The sequence below is a fragment of the Mesoplodon bidens genome, assembly GCF_964165515.1.
Source record: "Mesoplodon bidens genome assembly, chromosome: 14".
In the NCBI taxonomy this organism is placed as follows: domain Eukaryota; kingdom Metazoa; phylum Chordata; class Mammalia; order Artiodactyla; family Ziphiidae; genus Mesoplodon; species Mesoplodon bidens.
This window is the reverse complement of record NC_138170.1, coordinates 42,922,276-42,944,624: the sequence shown is the minus strand read 5'-3', so window position 1 is coordinate 42,944,624 and position 22,349 is coordinate 42,922,276. Positions and strand designations below refer to the sequence as shown.

Genomic DNA, 22,349 nt, shown 5'->3' with positions numbered 1-22,349 from the left:
TCGTACAATAAATCAACGAATACAAGTTTACAGTCTGCTCTAGTGTCCTAACTTGTTTTGGTTGTAAAGTATCCACTAGTTCACAGCACCTTCTACAAAGATAGCCTGGAGGGATCCCAGACTGAAGGTGTATGTGCTTGTGCGTGCGTGTATCGTGGCAACAGTCTGCAATAACCCCAGGAAATAGGTGCATTTTGGTTTTCCCCAGCACCTGTCGACTGTGGCAAATGGGGCTAGTTAGCAAAATCAGTTAAAAAAAAAAAAAGAAAGTTAAGCTTCACTAAACCTCTTGTACCAGGCGTATAATGGGATAAGAAAATAAAGGGGGACGGGAAGGGTTAGTTCCCTAGAACAAGATCACTACCTTGTTTCTCATGACTTTCTCTCTTCTCTCTCACACTCTTTCCTCCACCTCTTTAAGAGGCGAGACTGGAGAGGAAGGGGTCAAAGGTTTAACAAGGAGAGGAGGCGGGGGAACAGAGAATCGGCGTCCGACTGAGGATAAATCCCGACAAAGTAGTTTGTCTTCACCGTACTGAAGTGCAGACAGAAAGCCAATGCGCTGTCCCAAGCGGTGGCAGTAACAGTACTCGGCCCAGGGCCTAAACCCCAAGGCTGTGCCCAAACCGGAGGCATGGTCCCCTATCCTACGGTTCCAATAACCTTACCGTCGGACTCTGCCCGAACCAGCAGCGACATTCCCTTGAGCTCCTCCACATAGGTGGAGGAGACGTGCCCGGTGCCTCGGTCGTCCCATTGCCGGTCTTCGTTCAGGGTATAAACCTTCACTCGCCGCCGCGTATCCGACATGGTGGCTGCTGTCCCCAGAGCTCCAGCCGCCGCCTCCTTGCTCACCTCGTCCGCGCCCCTCACTCTAGAGAGACGGTAGCGGCGGTGGCGGCAGCGGCGGTGGCGGCAGCGGCGGCGGCGGCTCCGGCGAGGCCCGAGTTCACCATGGCTCCCAAGGTTCAGCCGCGGGAAGGGGCAACAAGAACCACTGAGACCTTTCCGCCCGGAGTCCCGGTTACCTCTCACTTCACCCCCGCACACACCCACCCTCCCCACCCTTTGCCCCCCAGAGCTCGCTCGCTCGCTCGCCGCCGCCGCCGCAGTAACTACTACAGATCCGCCATCTTGTAACCCGATTCTCTCTGCCTTTCTCTTCCTCCTCCAGCAAGCTCGCACGGGCTGTCCTAGCAGGGGCTACGGCGGCCGACGAGTCCAACACGAGGCGCCTCCGTTTCTGCACGCACGGTGTTCTCGCGAGGCTGGGTACTGGACTGAGGAGGGTGGGTCTAAGTGCGACTTCCTCCTATCTCGGCCCCGCCTACTGCCATGAGATCTCGGTTGGGTGGGCGGTCCTTGCGAGCTCCTTGTCTCCGCAGGTGTCGCGAGAGTCCTCTCTGGGCAGGCGGCGGGCGCGGAGTCATGGATTCGGTTTCGTGCGGATTGCTGGCTTCACCCGGCGTGTGACGAGCCGTGGGATCCAGCTCTGTGGAAAACACAAAGCAAGCCTGGGAGGTACGCATCCTTGGACGGGACTCACCCTGAGCAAAAGGGAAGGAAATGTTCTCGTACTCCTTAATGGAAGCTCACCCTCTCAGCCTGTGAGAGAAAAACAGTTTAAACCTCTTTCTGTGAAGAGGTTAGCCCTTTAATGCGACCCGAAACCCCCTGAAACTCGCTATGGAGTCTGTTACAGTTAAGCATCTCCTCAGGAAGTGTCCTGTGCCTCTCCAGGAGATTGTAACATTGTACACAAGTGTATCGTTAGGCATTTGGTGGCTGGCCATTGAAAAGCATACTTTCCGCTTAATGAAAATACAGTGCCCTTCCCGTGTTTGTAACGTCGGAAAATAAGTCTTCAGATAAGTTTAGGGGAGTGGCAGTGAACTACTTTCCCAACACATCGAAGAGCACTGTTTCGATATTTTTGAGTTTCTCTTGCTGACATTTCTCGCGTTCTCTCTCGGGAGGTCTTATGCACTGAATAAGCGAGGGAGGAATTCTCTTGGCGTTCACGTTGTCAGACGTCACATTAAATGTCAAACATTGCGCGGTGGATACAAACCATGCACTGGGCCCCTGTTCGTTTTGGGTAGAATCCTTTTGTTCGTTTTTAAAGACAGTTTCAGCTTGTTGTGCCGCCAGCTTTTTACAACCCATTAGTCTGAAAGGCGTAAGTCAGGCGAGATGCACACGTTTTACCCTGCAGCGCATCTTGGGAGTTGTAGTCATTCCTTATCAATGGTGTTTTCAGAACGTGCTTATGTTTTGACCAGATCTTGTGGGTACACCCTTCCGCGGTACACTAAAACGTGAGACGTCTTACACAGAGCAGGCGCCTGATAAAAATTAAATTCTCGTTTCAGCATCTGGATACATAGGATTTTTTAAAGTCTAAGTATACTTGGATTAAATAGTTATAATATACGTGGCAATAGAGCCCGTTAATTGCTGTGATTGATATGGACGAAATGCATTTTGAGCCCAGAGAAAATAACATTTCTGTCTCGGGTCAGAGAAGGCTTCACACAGATAACTTTTGAGGCACACTCAGATAACTTTTGGGCCTGATGATAGAGGATCCCTGAGTGGGAGTTTGGCTTGAAAGGTGTTCAAGGCTGTGGGGACCAGGTGAACAAAGTCATAATGTGTTACTGGCCTAAAAAAAAGTATAAATAAGTTATGTATTAAGTTAAAAGAATGAGAACTCTACAGAAGTCACTTTGACACCATACATGTTAAAAGTTTACTGTTCTACAAATAAGATCTAACTCTGGAAAAAATTGAAATAACAGGAGTCATTTCCTGTATTTATTCAATCATTCAGCAGATATTTGTTGAGCATATACTATGTGCTAGACATTGTTCTATACAGTGAATAAATAGAAAAAGTCCCTCTTTCATGGAGCTTACATTCTAGTGCAGGAAGACAGTAAACAAGTCTATGCCAGGTACTGATAAATGTTGTGACCAAAAAAAAAAAAAAAAAAAAGAGTAGCAGAAGCTTAGAGAGTGAGTATGGGAAGGGTAATGGTGTCTATTGAGGGGAGGCAGTCTGCCATGCATTTCCCTAGGGGAAGGGAGAGCCAGAAAGCAGTAACTACAAGTACAAAGGCCTTGAGGCTGTAGCATGCTGAGTGAGTGAGAGGGATAGCAAGGAAACCAGTATGATTGGAGTGGAGTGAGAAAGGGGGGAAATGGTGGGAAATAAGGTTGAGAGTGGGAGAGAGGCTGTCTTAAAGGGCCTTGGGTTTTGCTTTGAATGAGTTGCAAATCCATTGGAGAGTTTTGAACTAAGGAGTGGAATGATCTGAACAGTGTTTCAAAGCATCCCTTCCACCTTACCCTTAGTATCTCTTGTGCTATACTCCCCAATATCTGAAATAAGGGAACAGAGTTAAGCGCTCAGCGCTCATCTCTGCCCCTTGCTGGATCCTCAGGCACAGGTTCTTGTTTTTTTCTTGCCCTAGGTCACAGGGATTCTCTGTTTCTTCTGCAACAGGCCGACCTCTAACATTTGTAAGGTCCAGGACAAGCACACAAAAGGAAGACCATATACCATATGTCTAAAGATGTAAAAATTTTAAATCAAGCTATTAAACAAAATATATTTTCTTTTCCTACCTTTGGTATACCCTGAGAAATATATTTTCATATGGCCTGGAAACCAGATTCCAGATTCAAATCTAGAATTCTTGAACTCAGAGTTCCAGAGTCTCCCTTTGGCTCCTGAAGTCCTTAGCCTGCCTTCTCTTCTCACACCTCAGCTCTGCCTGCACTTAGACAGCCCTCATGTGCACACAGAGGGTACCCCAGCCTTTTGTCCAAGCTCTGTCTATGTCTACTCTCCCTGAATGTAGTCACCCTTTGGCCACTCCTCAGGAGGACAGAATTTGGGAAGAGGACTGTGCAGACCCTGGGAGCAGGCTTAGCCTTTGGGGCAGGGAATTCCAGGGTGCCCAGAGCATGGTCTAGAAAGGGAAGAGTGGGTTCCAAGTGGACACATCCCTTGGTTTCATGGACTTCTCATCCCATGGAGAGAAACATAGACAGAGGGCCAGAACAGGATTCTCCAAGACACACTGAAGGCAGTAATGCACTGCAACAATGTGTATTTCCCAGCAAAGGTTTTCTTCAGGCAAGTTCCACTCCAAGGGTTGAGATAGATTTCTATATCTGTATATGTAACATTTATACCTACCATCTTTTTTAAACACAAATAATGGAATACCGTACATACTGTTGTACTAATGTACCCTAGTTTATTTAAACAATTTTTTCTCTCTCTCTATATGTCATTTCCAATAGTGCGTAATTTCAAACAATAAATGATTGTACAGAAGTTGTTTTATGTGTGCCAATATATGCGTAGGTTAAATTCCTAGAGTAGGGTTTTACAGTTTTGGCACCACTGACATTTTGGGCTGGATAATTCTTTGTTGTGAGAGGCTGTCCTGTGCATTACAGGATGATTAGCAGCATTCCTGGCTTCTAGCCACCAGACGCCAGTAGTATTGCACCCCATACTCCTGTTGTGATAATCAAAATTATCTCCCATCATTGCCAAATGTCGCTTGAGGGCACATTACACTTTTTAATTCTTGAGGATTAAAAAATATAGTAATCTCTACAGAGTAAACTGGGTTCTCAGTCTTATTGACTTGTGTCCTTGAAATGTGAGGCTTTCTGTTTTTACCCTTCCTAATTCTGTTCTATGTTTTTGTGAAAAAGTTTTATGAAAGTTGTTTTGCTATATTCATTCATTTTTTTCCTTGAGGTGATTAATCTTTTTAAAATAAATTTATTTATTTTATTTATTTATTTTTGGCTGCGTTGGGTCTTTGTTGCTGTGCGCAGGCTTTCTCTAGTTGTGGCGAGCAGGGGCTACTCTTCATTGCGGTGCGTGGGCTTCCCATCGTGGCAGCTTCCCTTGTTGCGGAGCAAGGGCTCTAGGCACGTGGGCTTCAGTAGTTGTGGCACGTGGGCCCAGTAGTTGTGGCACGTGGGCTCAGTAGTTGTAGCTCATGGGCTCTAGAGCGCAGGCTCAGTAGTTGTGGTGCACGGACTTAGTTGCTCCGTGACATGTGGGATCTTCCCAGACCAGGGCTCGAACCCATATCCCCTGCATTGGCAGGCGGATTCTTAACTACTGCACCGCCAGGGAAGCCCGAGGTGCTTAATCGTTAAGGCCTTCTCCATTTAAATAAGTCATCAAAACTGATAACCTACATCCTCTTCAGCTACATTCCTATTTCTCTTCCCCTTTTCAGCCAGACTGTTCAAGGGTTAAAGTTGTTTATACTCCCTACATTTCCTCACCTCACCACTCACTCCTTAATTGAACCTATCTATTGTGGTTTCCATCACCCAGCCCTCACCAAAAAGTTCTTGATAAACTCACTAAAGACATCTTTGTTGATAATGCCAATGGACATTTTTCAACCCATTTTACTTGATCTAAGTTAAACCTGACACTTATTTGTCTGAACTTCCTTCTTTCCAGTCATCTCATGATGACTCCTGCTTTATCCTTCAGATGTCACCACAATTATCACTTACGTAGAAGAGCCTTCCTTGACTTCCTTGACTAGGTCAAATCCCCATGGAACCAAAAAACCCAATTCACATCGATTTAAATGATAAGACAATTTATTGGCTCATGTGAATAGAAAGTCTGAAGATAAGATGAACCTCAGGGTTGATTTAATTGAATGACTCAAGAGTATCAGTGAGAACTTGATTTTCTTCTGCCTCTCAATTCTACTTTCTGCTCTGCCAAATCCATCCTAAGGCTGATTCCTTTTGTATCTTAAGATGGTAGCCAAGAGCTCCCAAGGCTTCATAGTTCTTCATCCACATCAAAAGAGTTTCTTCCCATATCCCCAGTTGCATTGTGATTATACTAACTTAGGTCACATGCCCACTCCTGAACCTAGAGTTTTGTGGTCTAGGGAATGTCATGTACTGGACTGGCTGAGGCAAATCAGGGCCCATGCTTGTAGTTGCGGGTGGGGTTAGTCTGACCCAAATCCCATGTATGTTACACTATGTGATATGGGTAAAGTAGATGCTAGGAAGACAACCAGAGTATTCATTTTATCTTCCTATGACACACTTATAGCACCATGCATCCCTCCATTGTAGCATCTGTCATACTTGTAGCTTTATATTTATTTGTGTGAGTTTTTATTAATAACCGTCTCCACATGTAGATGAAAAATTTTCATGAGTCCAGGGAGTATGTTTTTCTCACCATTGCATCTCTGGTACCTAGCATCTCATTCTTCTGAGGTGGTAGGTGGCAGTGTTACAAGGGCGTGTATGGGTATGAGTGTGTGTGGGTGTGTATGGGTATGAGTGTGTGTGTGTGTGTGTGTGTGTGTGTGTAGGGATGGTAGTCCTTTGGTTATGTGGGTTTGGGAAGTGGAATCAGGCATATAGCCCCTCTCTGTATAGACTTTTACCTTGCCCTCAAATTCTCACCCCTGATCCTTTGATTTATTTATTTATTTTTTATTTTATTTTATTTTTTTGTGGAGATAATTTGTTCTCTTTTTTTATCTGATCACCTCTGGGGTCATACAGATTGTGACTTCCTCTGTTCTGCTAAATTTACCACTGCTCTTCTATTTGCTTGTTATGCAACCAACATTTATTAAAATCTCTTGTCTGCTATTGTCTCTTTTGTTTGCCCTTTGGACTCTACTTTTTAAAAAAATTATTTAACTGTGTTGTTAACTCTTTCCATGTTTAACCAAGGTATTCTGTCATGTTTTTATGGCTTTTTAATGTTTAGTTCTCTAATCCACTTGAAATTTTTTGTATATATGAAGTAGGATGTCAATTTAAAGTTTTTCCTCCCACTGGAGAGCCAACTGTTAACATCATTTATAGATGAAATAATTTGAAATGCTATTTAAATCATATTCTTTATTAAATTCACAGACACACACACATATACACACATATATCTAGATTTGAGTCTGAATTCACTATTCTTTTTCCATTGTTTTATTTGGCCAACTCTAGTATGACAGTTAATTGCTATAGTTTTTTTTTTTTTTTTTTTTTTTTGCGGTACACGGGCCTCTCACTGTTGTGGCCTCTCGCACTGCGGAGCACAGGCTCCAGACGCGCAGGCTCAGCAGCCATGGCTCAAGGGCCTAGCCACTCCGCGGCATGTGGGATCTTCCCGGACCGGGTCACGAACCCACGTCCCCTGCATCGGCAGGCGGACTCTCAGCCACTGCGCCACCAGGGAAGCCCTGCTATAGTTTTATAGTTTGATTTTTGGTTGGTGTGGTGGCCTTAAAGTGCACCACTCTGATCTCCTTAAAGAGAACCTACTCTGGGGAACATAGTTATCTGACAGCAAGCTGCCTTTTGGGCTCCACCATTATGTTTGTGCCACAAATATCTCCAGCTGCTCCCAGCCAGTGACTCAGCACAGCAGGGATATAAAACTTGTCCTTTCTTGTCCAAAGCAGAACTCCTCTAAATGGCAACTTTGGCTTGGGGAATTTAACAGCCAGGATGAGACTTTCTTGGAAATATACTAGTCTGAAGCTCCACCCAGTATTTCCTTCCCTTCCTCCTTTTACAGAGGTCAGACTTGCACTATGGTCTGCAGGCTCTTCCTGTCAATTCCTGAGCCCACCTATTTTATCCGTCACAGACATTTCCCCCAATTCATATCTTGCATGTCTGATCCCTTCTTGGCATCTGCTTCTCTGAGGACCAGAACTGACATAGGTGATACAGGGAGTGATGTCAGAAATCAGACAGTAAGATGGGGTTTGGGGAATGGTTTGCTCAGTCCCTGGCACAAGGTGGCCATTTGACTGCTGATTTCACACGTAGTGACCTAGGAAAACATCCTAGAAGGGGTGAATGCTGTTGCCTATTCAACAGTTCAGGATTTGAAAGATATGGGAGAAACAATGCTTATGAGGAGAGCAGAGGCGGCCAATTAAGTTGTACTACTCCCTTGCAGAGGGCTAATGAATTGAGGGCACTTAATGCAGTTAAAAAGTACATTTGGGAGCCAGGGGGGCTCTTTGGTCTTCATAAAGTGGCCCTTATTCCCTGCAGTGAAAAACAGATATGGGACTTGACAGTTACAGAGCTCTAAAGATATTTGAATGCTCAGCCTAGGGAGGTTTGCTATGCAGCTAGGGCCCTGGCTGGGAAAGCCTGAAGCTTTGAAACATGGGATGGGTGCCCGTATTTTGGTTCTGTAGATATCCCTGGATCCTCAGGGACTGCAGAAGTGGCTTATAACTCCTAGTAAGAGATAACGCTTACCCCTTGCAGAAAGACCTCCTCCATAGTTGCTCCCATTTCTTCTCCTAGCTGAGAAGCTATGGTAACTAGGGTTAAATCTGGTTGCAGTATTTAACTGCATTTGACTGCTGATTTCACAGGTAGTGACTGGGGACTGCTTTGCCTGATAAGGAAGGAGATTACACACCGAAGGGACTGAAATAATATGCTAGCATGTACTAGCAGGAGCTGGAGGAGTACGCTTGGGACTGGATTTTTAGGGTGCTTGATCAAGGGGGCTGGAGGTTAAGACTGAATAATCAAGACTTCACTGACTTTGGGACTGAAGATTTAACCCTGGTAAGGACCACAGGGGATGGGGCAAACTCACTGCTGGTGTAGCTCCGTGAAGCCTGGAAAAAGTGAGAGAAGTGGAAATGAGCTCATACCACGGCAACGTTTGACCGCTATTTATTTTGGCAAACATATGTGGCCACTGCTAGCTTATTAGTTCTAACGAATTGTTTTATAACAATTTAAAGTGTTTTTTAGATGATCATCTGCAAATGTTTCTGTTCTTCTCCACCTCTGTTTAATCTCATCACATTGATTAGGACCTTAGAACACTGATGAGAGTAATAGTGGTGATTCTTGTTTTGTTCCTGACTTTAATGGCAACATCTGCAGTGTTGTATACATGTTCTTAATTTCTGATAGATACCACTTGCCAAGTTAAGGACGTTTCCTAATATTCTAAATTCTCTAGGAAGTGTACATCGAATTATATAAATTGACTCTTTCACATCTGGTTATTATATGGATTTCTCTATAATTCATTATAGAGATTATATGCTTACCCATTCTTGCATTTCTATAGAACTACTTGGTCCTAATAGCTATTGCCAATATTTTTTTTTTTTTTTTCTTTTTGCGGTATGCGGGCCTCTCACTGTTGTGGCCTCTCCCGTTGCGGAGCACAGGCTCCGGATGCGCAGGCCCAGCGGCCATGGCTCACGGGCCCAGCCGCTCCGCGGCATATGGGATCCTCCCAGACCGGGGCACGAACCCGTATCCCCTGCATCGGCAGGCGGACTCTCAACCACTGCGCCACCAGGGAGGCCCTTGCCAATATTTTATTAAGATAATTTATCTGTTTTCATAAATGATAATGGCCTACATATTTTTATACTTTAAAAAAATATCATCTCTTCTAATTTATGAGTCCTTGGCAATTGCATTAAATTTTAGGGTCAATATCAAAATTGTAACCAACTATGCAGTTTTGGTTTTCATGAGACATTGGGTATTCTTCAGTGTTTCCCAACACATGCAGGATAAAGTGTAGAGTCCTAAGTCTAATATTCGAAACCCCTCTACAATCTGACCTCTATTTACTGTCTTCTTTATCCAGTGATAAAACTGTTCCACTCCACAGGCAGCCTTTCCTTTTATAATCATCCTTTAAAGCCCAGCTCAAAAATCACCTCTCCATAATGAAGTCCTATTCAAATTCCACTTCTTAGAAACTTTCAATTTTTCTTCCAGTTAGAATTAACCTATTCTTTTCCTTTTTATGACTTTTTTAAAACCTTTACTAGACTGCTCATCAGTCTGCCTTTCATAAATTATTGACTCTATATTAGAGTATATATAAGTCTCAGAAGGAAACAAACTATTCCATCATTTAGTACTGTGCTTATAGTAGGTAGTTTTAATTACCTTTAAATTAATTTTGTAAATTTCAGACTTATTTTGAAACTTGTTGCAGTGATTTGAGATATGCTTGAGATGGTAAAACTGGAGTTTGTTTTTTTTTTTTTGCGGTACACGGGCCTCTCACTGTGTGGCCTCTCCCAGGCTCCGGAGGCGCAGGCTCAGCGGCCATGGCTCACGGACCCAGCCAGCCGCTCCGTGGCATGTGGGATCTTCCCGGACCGGGGCACGAGCCCGTGTCCCCTGCATCGGCAGGCGGACTCTCAACCACTGCGCCACCATGGAAGTCCTGGAGTTGTTTTAATTATCTCTGCAAAAGTCACTTATGCCCCAACTGCTTTCTAGGATATTAAAGTGAATATCCAACCAATATGTTGGTTGGTGACTTCATACTCATATTTAACAAGTCAGAAATCTTTCTCTTCAAAACTATTTTGCCCCCTCAGGTTTACTATTCATGTCACAGATCCTACTGTCTTCACAATGCTCAGGCTGAAATCCTCAGTCCTAACTGCTTCTTTTTCTTCCAACTACATCCCCTTGTGAGTTAATCTAAGTCTATCCATTTTCTTTTTACATTTGTTTTGCAGTATCTTGGTATTGGCTCAGTCCATTTTTTCTGAACATTCTCCCTTCCCAAGAAGTGAGCCCTTGAGAATTCTCTGACTAGTTGCTTGCACCAAGTTTAGGGTTATCAGATTTAGCAAACAAAAATACAGGATACCCAGTTAAATTTGAATTTCAAACAAACAAGGAATTTTTTTAAAAATATAAGTATATCCCAAATATTGCATGGGCCATAGTACACTGAACATGTTTACCTGAAATTCCAGTTTCACTTAGCATTCTGTTGTTTTATCTGGCAATCCTAATCAGGTTTGACACCTTTCTCAAGCTGAACCTATCGTTTTCTCCTCCAGAAGTTGAACTCAGAGACAAGTAACTTCCTGTGGGACAGCCATCTTTTGTCCCATGATATGAAAATACGTTTGCATAGAAGAAAAAAGCTGTTATATGGAAAGCAGCACAAATGAGAGGCCATGAGACTCCATAGGGAGGGAGAACTGTCTTGGTTCCTGATAACTTGACAGTCCTGGTTCAAGTCCGCCATAGGGAGTGTGACTTGCCTTCTGTGAAATAAATTCATGGCCCTGTGATAAAATTCCCCCTTTGCTTTAGCTTAACTTAGATTGGTTTCTGTCCCTTGATACCAAGACACATTCATTCTCTTTTCCATTTATGCTGCCTACCCACCCTAGTCTCTGATGAGCCTGGAATTTTGTAAAAGCTTTTTAAACTTTTACAAGACTTCGGTATCTTCTGTCTTCTTACAAGTAACCAGGCATATTCTTGCCAGATTAAATGCTTTAAAAATATCACCTTGCACTGGCTATCTCTTGTTTTATATTCTTTAATAAAAATTTGCTTTCTAATTCTGGTGAAGAACAGGCACAAGATTAAGGAGTAAAAGACTGAAATTGGTTTATAGAAGGGAAAGGCTGCTGTATATTCTGGACATACAATACCAATAAAGTTGTTAGTCCCTTTATCTGGAATTTTCTTTCCCAAATAGCTGCACATCTTCTTCCACTTCATTCAGGTCTCTGCTCAAATGTCACCTACTCAGAGATGCTATTCTGGATTTTATCTAATATAGTACCTTTTTTTTTTTTTTTTAAATCACTCTATCCCCTTACCCATTTGTTTTTCTTTAAAGAACCTACCACTATCTAAGATGTTGTATACTTGTTTCCATCCACTAGAATGTGAGCATTGGAACTTTATCTGTTTTGTTTACTGATGCATCTGCTGTACACATTATAGTACCTGGCACATAGTAAGTGTTGAATAAATGAATGCCATGCTTGGCTGAACTGAAGTGAGAAAGATACTGATGTTAGATCTAGAAATTCAAGATATTCTATAAGAGAAGAAAAAATGTATTAAAAGACTAATTTATGGGCAGGGAGACATCAATAACAAAGGTTATAAAGGAAAAAGTCTTTAAGTACCTATATTGCACTAATAACTACCAAAATGGGAACTCAGTTTGATTTGAGATCTTATGATAGCCCTCATAGAAAACTTTTTTTGGAAAGCAGGGAAAACTACCAAGATGTGAATGTGAAAAATAAGTCCAGACATAAAGTGTATGCTCTTGGTTTAAGTGGAAATGAGACCCTTTTCGTGGTTTGTAGTTAGTGACCTGTATTTTCACTTTGTGGCACTACCGGTCTCTAGAGTTTAAGAACTAGCTTTATTTTTCCATATTATTAGCAGCTGGGAGTCTTTTTGAAAAATAAATCTAAAACTCAAGAAAAACATAAATTACAATTTTGAAATTCTACCAGTAAGGGTTATGTCTTAAACAGAAGACAAAGTGAGAATAAAATTTTTTGTGTCACTATTATAAAATAGAACAATGAAATATACAAAGCATATAATTTAAATTTAATCTTTCATTTTCAGTTGATCTTCAATACTTCAGAAAGTATATCAACATTGCCTGTCATGCTATTTTACATACTATACGTATACATAATCAATGTTTACTGACTTAAATACCCACATTTTAAAAATCTTTGGTCAGCTACATATTTAGTATTTTCTGAACTAGTTAGCCCTGAGTCAAGAATTTACAAATATTTTATCAGATTTATAAAAGGAGGAAGATTCTAAATTATGACTTCCATGAACCATTTACTTTTTTTGTGGAATTATAATGTGATATATTAAAAAATGGGAATGAACATCATCTTACAGCTATTACTAATAATTATATCAATAGCCTCTAAACATGGCTGCTTCAAACATTTACTTATTAACTGAAAATCATGATTCCTCCATCCCTTCCACCAAGAACATCCATACATTAGCAACATACACACAAAATGACCTAGTTCTATATGATGAGTAAATTATTTTTCTGTATTTTCTAAATTTGAAAAATGTGTTACCTTATTCTCAACAGGATCCCATTTATAATATTTACTCTACTATGTTTATGCTTTTGTGACCAATTTGAAAGGTGGTATATCATTAAAAGCAGATCAAATTAGCTCCCTCAGCTCCTTACTATATCTGGTAACTGTACTAAAGAAATAGGCACTGGTTTTGAATATGGTAAGTTTCAGTTTGTGAAACAGTTGTGGGTAAGTAAAGCTATTATGCAGAGGTAAGCCGTAAGATGGCTAAGAGTAAACTGTCACTACTGTATAGGAAGAAGAAAAATATGTAGGAAGAAATCCATCATAGCAGCAAATGTGACCTATTATTTCTAAATTTTTCAGATATTTCAAAAGTACAAGATTTAAACGGTAGTCTTTTCTAAGACGTATAAATGACTTACTTTTAATAATATATATGTACTGATTTATAATGTAAGTAAGAGTAATATAGGTAATTCGGAATTAAAAAATGGAACACGTAAAGTGAGCATTTTAATATAAATCATTAGAATACATTTATATTATATATAAATCTACACATTAGAAGATACTACTGAAATTTTGCTATACAGAATATCACTCTAGAATTCTTAAAAAAAAAAAGTCACCGGGAAGAATTAAATGATGACTGTGAAACAGATTCTCCCATTACAATACTGCTTCTGTCATTTAAAGTTTTGACAACAGTTGTAGCTGGAGACTGGAGCACTTTACGAGAAAGCCTCATTCTTCCATCAGCTGGATCACGTCCAAAGTACTTCACCTGTGTTAAAGAAACAAATATACTTTAAAAGTTACAGCACATTGACTGATGCCCAAATTATTGGGCTGGCCAAAAAGTTCGTTCGGGGGTTTCCCTGAAATGTTAATTAAAACTTACAGGGTCCAAATAAAACAATGATTAATGTTTTCACTTGTTCACTGAAATCATGGCTCAGTGCTAACTGGAGGTATATGCTAATAAATATAATTTGGTTAAGTAGTGATTATTAAAAAAGAAGAGATGGGGGATTTAGTTGCCCAATTATAATCTTCTGTTAGACTTATCTGTGCCTTATTCTCTCCGGACCAGGTGCCTATACTGGAAGAACAGTGAAAGCCATGGTCTGTGAACCTAGATAAGGGCTTCCTGAGCCTAAGTATGCTACAAACTATATAAGATTATGCTTAGGCCACTCACTGTAACACTCAAAGGACCATCTATCACACTGGAGATTATTTGGCTTGAACACAGACATTGAAAGTCAGGGGGAAATGTGGTTGTCTTTTTACATCAGAAGGGACTTAAAAACTATCTTATACAGAGAGATTATGTTTTAGTTCTTATCTTTCTCTAGAGGCTACTTGAACAATGGGACTACAGATTGGGAATAAACCAGTCTTAGTTACTCAGGTCATGGGTATCAGGAACAACTGGAACAAAATGTGGTGCAGCCAAAAAAATACCAGACTGTCAACCACTTCTTTCATCTACTCATACAGGACTATTAAAAAGGTTAAAAAAAAAAAAAAAAAAAAAAAGGTCAATTTTGTTATCAAAATTCTAGAACTGACATCATGGCTTTCATCAAACTCAAAAACTTTTAGCCTCAAGCAGTATAGAAGCAATTAAAGTCTCAACTCCTCAAATACCTTACCTTATCAAGAGTAAGGCTAAAGAGTTACCTTATCAAGTTTCTTTTCCTTTTTTTTTTTTTTTTTTTTGTGGGCCTCTCACTGTTGTGGCCTCTCCCCTTGTGGAGCACAGGCTCCAGACACGCAGGCTCAGCGGCTCATGGGCCCAGCCGCTCTGCTGCATGTGGGATCTTCCCGGACCAGGGCACGAACCCCGACTCTCAACCACTGCACCACCAGGGAAGCCACCTTATCAAGTTTCTTATATCCTGTCTCCAAATCACTGACTCTGCATAGCCATCCCTGACTGGCTCATGTATTTTTAAAAGCTCTAAGGGGGACTACTGTCCTAACTAACCCATAAGCTCCTTGAGGGAAAGCATTGTATTTAAATCCCTAATGAGTCGGTTTTAAGCAACCCTAAAGTAAAAAAGAAGCACAGCATATAAATAATATAAATCACAGATGTTGATTTGATTCTTTCAGCTTATTTGATGAAACAAATAATTGAAACTTCAAGTATAATTTACAACTTTAAGGCTAAAAGGTTGAATACAAGTACCTGAATTTCTTGGCCAACTTCTAATCCTAAAGCAGTGGGATGTTTAATCTGAAAGAGAAAGTGTTAATCTATTAGTTGTCATGCATAATTACCTACTCTCCATGGTAGTACACATTTTTTTCCAAGTGGAAAACAGCTTTATTGGTTTTTCTGATTAAAAATCTGTTAATTATAAAGATTTAAAATAATACAGAAGTATTCAGATGATAGTAAAAATCATCCAAAACCCCTCTGCTTGTAGATAACTAATGGTAACACTCCAATGAGTATCCCTTCAAATAGCTATTTAGTGTGTGTCTTGCATTTATAAAAATGGACCTTACTGAGCTTGTTTTATAATATACAGATTTTTATTCAATAATATGTTGAGATCTTTTCATACTAATAAATGAAGCATTATAATTGAATATTCAAATTAAATTATTTGTTTAACCAATCCCCTAAAGATGGTCATTTAATTTGTTTTAAATTCTAGTGTTGCAAATGTTAATAATCAGTGAATCTAGGTGAACGGTATACGGGTGTTCGGTCTATTATTTTTTCAACTTTTCTGTAGGTTTAAAAAGTTTCAAAACACAAAGTTGAGGGAAAATAAACTGCAGTGTTGGAGTGATTATATATTCATATAGTCTATCCTCTCAGAACAAAGTATGAGAGGAACTTTGTGGTGGAACTTCTAGGTCCAAAGGTACTTGTATATTTACCAAACACTCTCCAAAAAGTTTGCCCCACTTTACATTCCTATCAACAGTGTATGACAGTGTCCATTTGTTCTCTACACTCTTATTTATGCACATTGGGAATTTTCAATTATCTGAAAAGTTGAAAAATGGTAACTTGGCTTTATTTGCATTTTAAAAAATTGCTGTTGATACTGAATATCTTGGTTGCCTTAAAAAAACAACAACAGTTTTTCCATGTTCATTTTCCTATTGATATTCATCTTTCTTACTGACCTACACAAGCCCTTTGTATATGAAGCCTCTGTCATATAAGCATTTTTTCCCATAAGTTGCTGCTTGTCTTTCAAACTTATTGTAGTTTTGCCATAATTTAAAAATATCATGGGGTCAAATTTTATCACTTTATTTACATTTTTGGCTTTGATATCAAGATGAGAAAGATTTCCCTAGTCCCAAGATTATTAAATATGCATATTTTCTTCTAGTGTCCTTCCTCAACCCTCACCCCTCCCGATGCCCAGATTTTCTGCCCTCACTGCCTTAAAAAGAAAAGTTTTCTTTTTTATATTTAGCTCCTTGATCCAAATGGGATTTCGGTATAAAAAGAGGAAAATCCTGTTTTATGATAACTAGCTGTACCAATATGATTTATTGAATAATCTTTGTTTCTTCACTGAATAAAAATGCAACTTCTAGTATGTATTATACTCTTATGTATATAACTGGGTTTATTTCTGGTCTCTTTTCTGTTGTTTATTTCTGGGCCAGTAATACTGTTTTATCCTGTATTACTTTATAATATTTGGTAAAACAGACCTATTATTTCTCTGCCCCCATAGTATTCTTGAATGGTTTCATATTGGTTTCATAATGGTCTTCCAAATGTATAGACTACAACAAAGACTAAGAACATCCTAAGAATTATCTTTCCATGATTGACTGGTCAGGAAAATTGGGAAAACAGGGCTGTAACTAGATATTTTTACTAACTGCTATGTGTTAACTCTAGAGGCTATTCTACCTTAAAACACTCAAGAATGTTTCTATCCCATCATGGAAAGGGAACTATTATCTGGTAAACAGTGTAAAACAGCAGTATCTCTGTCTTTTTGGTTTTGTTTTTGTATTTAGGCTAGTAGTGGACAAAATGTACAATCCTCATCAACCTAGGTAATTTCACTATGGTTATTTTAATGCAGTTATAAAAATAATCAACTATGCCTTTCTTGTTTTTACCTTTCGTTGATCAAGTTGTGTGTTATGAAGTAGTACTGCAGTCATATTTGGATATAGTTTAACCATTACTCCAGTGTCTCTATGAAAAGGAAATAAGCCTGGTTAGAACAATAAGTAACTCTATTATCTATTGATAATTAAACTGTGATTATGTTTTCATAGGAGAACAAAGTAAAAAAACACATAAAAACCCCTCTCCAGTACATGTTTTTGTAACTATAAAAAGTATCTAAGAGGGATACTTATTTTTCCAATTGAAAATATACTTTATATTTAAATACTTATGGATCAAAGGACAGAGAAAAGATAAAGGAAAAAATATGCTGGGAAAAGCTTTTGGAATATATATTCTTTTATATTTCTCTTCATAATATTTTCCAAAAAAGTTTTAAAATGACATTAAATATTTTAAATTAAGTGTAGAATTATCATCAACCTATTAAGGAGTGATTTAAGGAAGGGGGTTACATAAAATGGGATACTTATTTCATTAAAAAATTTATCTTCCTTTTTTTCTTTAATCTACTAAAATAAACCATCACATTTCTTAGTTTTCACCTGTGATATTAAACAAATTATCCCATTGCCTTTTATAATTCATTTCAAATTTCAAATAGTTCTGAACATTCATGCTACATCTGATAATTTTTTTTTCTTAAAAAGGGAATTTTCTGACTCAGAAAATGCAATCTTCTTAGCTGCTGAAAAAATGATTTGAGGTTGAAACTGGCATCTAAAAAAAAATGCACTACTTAGGCCTTAAGTAATACTATCTTTAAAAGAGATCAACAAGAAACTACCAAAAAAAAAAAAAAAGAAAGAAAGCAAAAGGAAATATTGCTAAGTCTATTTGGGGCTTGTTTACTGTTTATTGGGAAGATTAAAATGGTGGGAAATTTGGTTAAAGAAGACAGTTCAGTTAGAAGAATATATTAGTATAATTATAATCAAAGAACCATGTTAGTGAAAATCTACAAACTGGTGCAGAAAATAAATTTTATGTTAAAAATAAATAATGATTATATGGTAATTGACATATAATCTAAACATCTTACAATTTCAAAGTAAATAATGCAAATGTGAAGTTAACATGAGCTTTTAATATAAATCTTATAAAAACCAGCACAGCATTTTAGTTGATATTACCTGATTTCAGTTATTGTGGCGGTATATACTGCTCCAAATTCTAATTGCTGCTCTTGCTGTAAGTGCAAAATAAGCTGTAAGATTCATAAAGAAAACAAAGTAGAAAAAAACTGACTACTAAAAGATCTATTCTTACATCATCTTTGCAGATTTCGGTAATGAAGTCTCTTGCTTCATGCATGGCACTGGGTGTTGGTGCAAATATAGAAAATGTTTCTTCGTCCACCTGACTAATAGTTACTCCTTAAAAAAAAATAATTTTATATATTAAAGTTAACTTGCTCATTCCACTGGAGAATAGTCTTAAAAGTAGATGTGAGAGCAGGGGAATGACCTGGAAGTAGCTGGGCAGGGTTGTGCTATGCTTAATCACTGTTTTAGAAATGAAGGGATTCATTTACCAACAAATACACACTGCACACCTGCTATGTATCCAACACTGTGCTAGGCCCTGGGGATACAACAGTGAGCCAATGTCCCTACTTTCTTGGAGCCCACAATCTGGTGGGAGAAAGCATATAATTTCTACCTTTGGAGAGTTTGGTTTTGCGCGCTTAATTACGAGAAGAAACTATACTAGAACCCTTTCCTCACCTTTTCTTCTTTCTCCCTCTTACTCTTTAGAGTGGTGAACAGATGGATGAGGGACAAAATCATGTCCATTTCTCAGTCTTGAGAACTGCCAAAGGTGACTCTACTTCTTGCTCTCCTTCAGTAACCTCAAATCTGGTAAGTACTAGGTAACCCAAAGATTGATTCCAGAAAAAAACAAATTATAAAGCATACTACTTCTACACATACCCTTTAATAAAAGAGTCTAAATAAATAAGACTAAGTGAAAAATAGCAGAACTCATAATAAGAAAAATTAAAGCAAAACTCCTCTAAAGTGAAAAAGTAATTTTTCTAAATGTTTGATTTTAAAATGTTGAAGAAAAACTGATGAATTCTGAGTCAGCCTTCTTGAATATAAAGATGATCGTTTGCTAATTTATTAAGAGGCATACACAGAAAACTTACAGTAAAGACATGTCAGCGTTACATCCTTTTTTCATCTCATTGAGATGGCAATGTTACATCTGTCTCTCATTTCTTAAACATATTTTTGGAGAAACACAATAGAGGTGAAATGGCAAACTTACATGACCTAGCATTAAATAAAAAATCCCAAACATCATACAACTCTTACCTGTTTCAGCCTGAAGTTTTTTTAAATGATATCCACCTGGTCCAATAAATTTTGCTCGTTTTGATAGTGGAACCTGAACAGTTTCTGAAATGTAGTACAGACAAAAATATAAATTATTTAAATACATACACACACACACACACACACACACACACACACATGAACCTAAAACATGTACTGGTCACTCAAGACTTGGTCTAGACACATGTAAAAATATTTCAGTATGAAATATAGAAAAACAATTTGCTATGTGACTAAAAACAATTCTAACATCTAAGAATATCCCCTCAAATTTAAAGTATTTTAACTATAAAGGCATTTGACTTTTTTGTTTTGTGTATGGATTTAAAAAAAATTTTAAATACCAATGTACTTTCATATGTTTACCTTATCATGAAATCAGTAATTTTAATGTATTACCTACAACAGGTCCATTTTCTTTTCTAGATGCTCGAGGTTTTGAAATAGTTTTGTTCATAATCTGTAATATCTCCTTCTTTGCCGCTTGAAGAGGTAAAAACATAATAAAATTATAACTGTATAAATTAAACGTGATCAGATATAGCAGTATTCTTAGTTTTATGGAGTGGAATCCAAACTCTTTAGCTTAATAATCAGAGTTCTTTACATCCCAATTATCTTAACAATTCTACTTGTATTCCCTTCTCCAATCCTATCTCAGGGAGTGCATTTGTAAAAACTGAATTTTCACTGGTTTTCCACATTGATGATTAGTCATGTACCCAATAACTTAATACTTCTTGATCTAGGTTGTTACATTAAATTTCCTTTTCTAAAGCAGTATTTTACAATAAGCCTATTTTTAATAATAAGCCTAATGGGAATTATAGTTCCCATTAACACAAAGACAATGATAAAAGGAGAATAAGGCACACTGGCTTGGCTTACCTGAGGCTTGCTGAATGGCCTCCATTACAATTTTTATTGGTATTCCAGGTAATTTAATGTCAGCCTAATATGGAAAAGCCGAAATATTATGTAAATATTGATTTATGACCTTATTTAAATATTTAAAAATGAAACAAAATGGGTTTTAAAATACCTGTAATGCAGTTATTCCCTTAGTAGTGCCGGCTATCTTGAAATCCATGTCACCATGGTAATCTTCAATCCCCTTAAAGAATTTAACAAATTATGATATAATTTTAAACAAAAGTGAAATCCACCCATAGTCACTGTAGAGGAATTTTTAAAAATAGCTTTATAAGTAAACCGTGTCCTTTAGGATTATACACAAAAAAATACCTTGTATATTAACTACTGCTTTCAATTTGTGGCTTTTAAAGTTGTATTTCATTAGAAAATCACTTTATTTTCAGATCATGTCCCCCCCCCATAAATGCATAAGGATTAATTTACAATCATCCTAAAGTGAGCCATTATGGATACTTATATTGTAATATTTATTTTTAACTCACATCCTATAAAATCCAAGGCAAATAAGCAGAAGAGGGAAGTAAGAACAAGGACTTCTATTTCTCCAGCACTAGCATTCTTCTAAGCACACTATGCTTGTAAAGTGTGTATACTCTTCACCATTAAATATCTGAAAATGTGAATATACTTGCCAGAATATCTGTCAGCAAACGATAATCTTCTATTTCACCCTTGTCAGGATTGTTTTTGGTGACCAATCCTATTGCCACACCTGCGACAGCAGATGAAATTGGAACTCCTGTAATTGAGAAAAAGAACTTGTGTGCAGTGTGTACATCAGCCTAACATAGGTTATTTATCTTCTTTTGACATTGGATGGTGTTCTAAATTGACAATTACCAAAACTAAGTTAGAGTACAGGTCTTAATAAATCATATGACTATCTCCTTTCCTCTTTAACATATAATAAAAAGCTCCTTAACATAATTCTAATTTTGTTCTCAACAAAAACCTCTCTAGTAATAGCAAACTTAACTCTTAAAGTAATCCGTTTCTTTGCCCTTTGCTTTTGGTGCCTTATTTTTCTTTTTTTTTTTGAAAAGTAATCATGTATTTGGTAAATCGTTCCAGCCTGAGCCCTTTAGTCCACCTTGCCGTGACAGCCACTGTTAGATTTTTTGTATATCCTCCCAGAAAATTATACCCAGGGAGTAAAAATGTGAGTGTAATCTTTTCTTTACCTTATTCTTTTGAATGGCTGCAGAGTACTCCCTGTATGTGTTTATAAGCTATACAGTAGAAGTGGGGTTACTGAGTCAAAGGGTGTGTGAATTTACATTTGTTATAGTGTCAAACTGTCTTCCACAGTGTGTAGCATTTTATACTTTTACCAGCAGTATATGAGGGTACCTGCTATTCTATATTCTTGTTAATTTTTGTCAAATCTTTTGACTTTTGCCATCTGAATGATAAAGATGGCAGCTTATTGTTTTTAACTTGATTTCTGTTTGAGTGAAGTTGAACTTTTTTTCATGTTTTTAAACCATTTATATTTCTTTTTCTGCGAACTGCCTATTCATGGCCTTCAACCATTTTTTTACGTGGTTGTTAGTCTTTTTCTTATTGATTTGTAAGAGCTCTTTTAATATGGACAGATCTTTGTTAAATATATAGAATATTATAGTAAATAAAATATAAATATGAAATGTAATATAAAATATTATTTTCTAGTTTGTTGACTTTATTGTGATTTTTTTTTTTCCTGTAGAGGATTTTATATGCAATCATGGTTCCTGGATTTTGCTTAGAAAGGTTGTTTTTTTTTTTTTTCTGGCCGTGCCACGCGGCTTGTGGGATCTTAGCTCCCTGACCAGGGATTGAACCCCGGGCCACTGTAGTGAAAGCACTGAGTCCTAACCACTGGACTTTGGGGGAATTCCCTAGAAAGGGTTTTTCTGTTCAAGATTTTCATAAAATCTTCCTTGTTTAATTAAAAAAAAAAGTTTAAAGTTTTGATCACTTGGAACTTATTTGGTATAAAGGAATGTGACAGAGACCTCATTTCATATTCTCTAAGCAATCTCACATATGCCC

General features: G+C 38.2%; 2 protein-coding genes and 1 long non-coding RNA gene across 4 annotated transcripts in view; 1 reads left to right on the top strand and 2 right to left on the bottom strand.

The window, feature by feature from the left end:
• PPP4R3B (protein phosphatase 4 regulatory subunit 3B) overlaps nucleotides 1-1,221 on the bottom strand; it is a 67,687-nt gene extending 66,466 nt beyond the window's left edge. Inside the window, exon 1 of one of the 2 annotated variants that reach the window (XM_081254819.1) lies at nucleotides 669-1,221. In XM_081254819.1, coding sequence (XP_081110945.1) covers nucleotides 669-810 — 142 coding nt within the window. In that variant the 5' untranslated portion in view covers nucleotides 811-1,221. The remainder of the gene's footprint in view (nucleotides 1-668) is intronic. The other variant, XM_081254818.1, reaches the window with a different exon arrangement.
• Nucleotides 1,222-1,416: 195 nt separating this feature from the next.
• LOC308628160 overlaps nucleotides 1,417-22,349 on the top strand; it is a 211,697-nt gene continuing 190,764 nt past the window's right edge. The window contains exons 1-2 of the long non-coding RNA XR_014017505.1: nucleotides 1,417-1,521; nucleotides 18,795-18,899. This is a non-coding gene — a long non-coding RNA (uncharacterized lncRNA). The remainder of the gene's footprint in view (nucleotides 1,522-18,794; nucleotides 18,900-22,349) is intronic.
• PNPT1 (polyribonucleotide nucleotidyltransferase 1) overlaps nucleotides 13,428-22,349 on the bottom strand; it is a 39,093-nt gene continuing 30,171 nt past the window's right edge. Inside the window, exons 19-28 of the mRNA XM_081254820.1 lie at nucleotides 20,948-21,054; nucleotides 20,422-20,493; nucleotides 20,268-20,331; nucleotides 19,779-19,862; nucleotides 19,359-19,442; nucleotides 18,307-18,413; nucleotides 18,171-18,226; nucleotides 17,025-17,103; nucleotides 15,106-15,153; nucleotides 13,428-13,692 (exon numbers count right to left, since the gene is read on the bottom strand). Coding sequence (XP_081110946.1) covers nucleotides 13,534-13,692; nucleotides 15,106-15,153; nucleotides 17,025-17,103; nucleotides 18,171-18,226; nucleotides 18,307-18,413; nucleotides 19,359-19,442; nucleotides 19,779-19,862; nucleotides 20,268-20,331; nucleotides 20,422-20,493; nucleotides 20,948-21,054 — 860 coding nt within the window. The 3' untranslated portion in view covers nucleotides 13,428-13,533. The remainder of the gene's footprint in view (nucleotides 13,693-15,105; nucleotides 15,154-17,024; nucleotides 17,104-18,170; nucleotides 18,227-18,306; nucleotides 18,414-19,358; nucleotides 19,443-19,778; nucleotides 19,863-20,267; nucleotides 20,332-20,421; nucleotides 20,494-20,947; nucleotides 21,055-22,349) is intronic.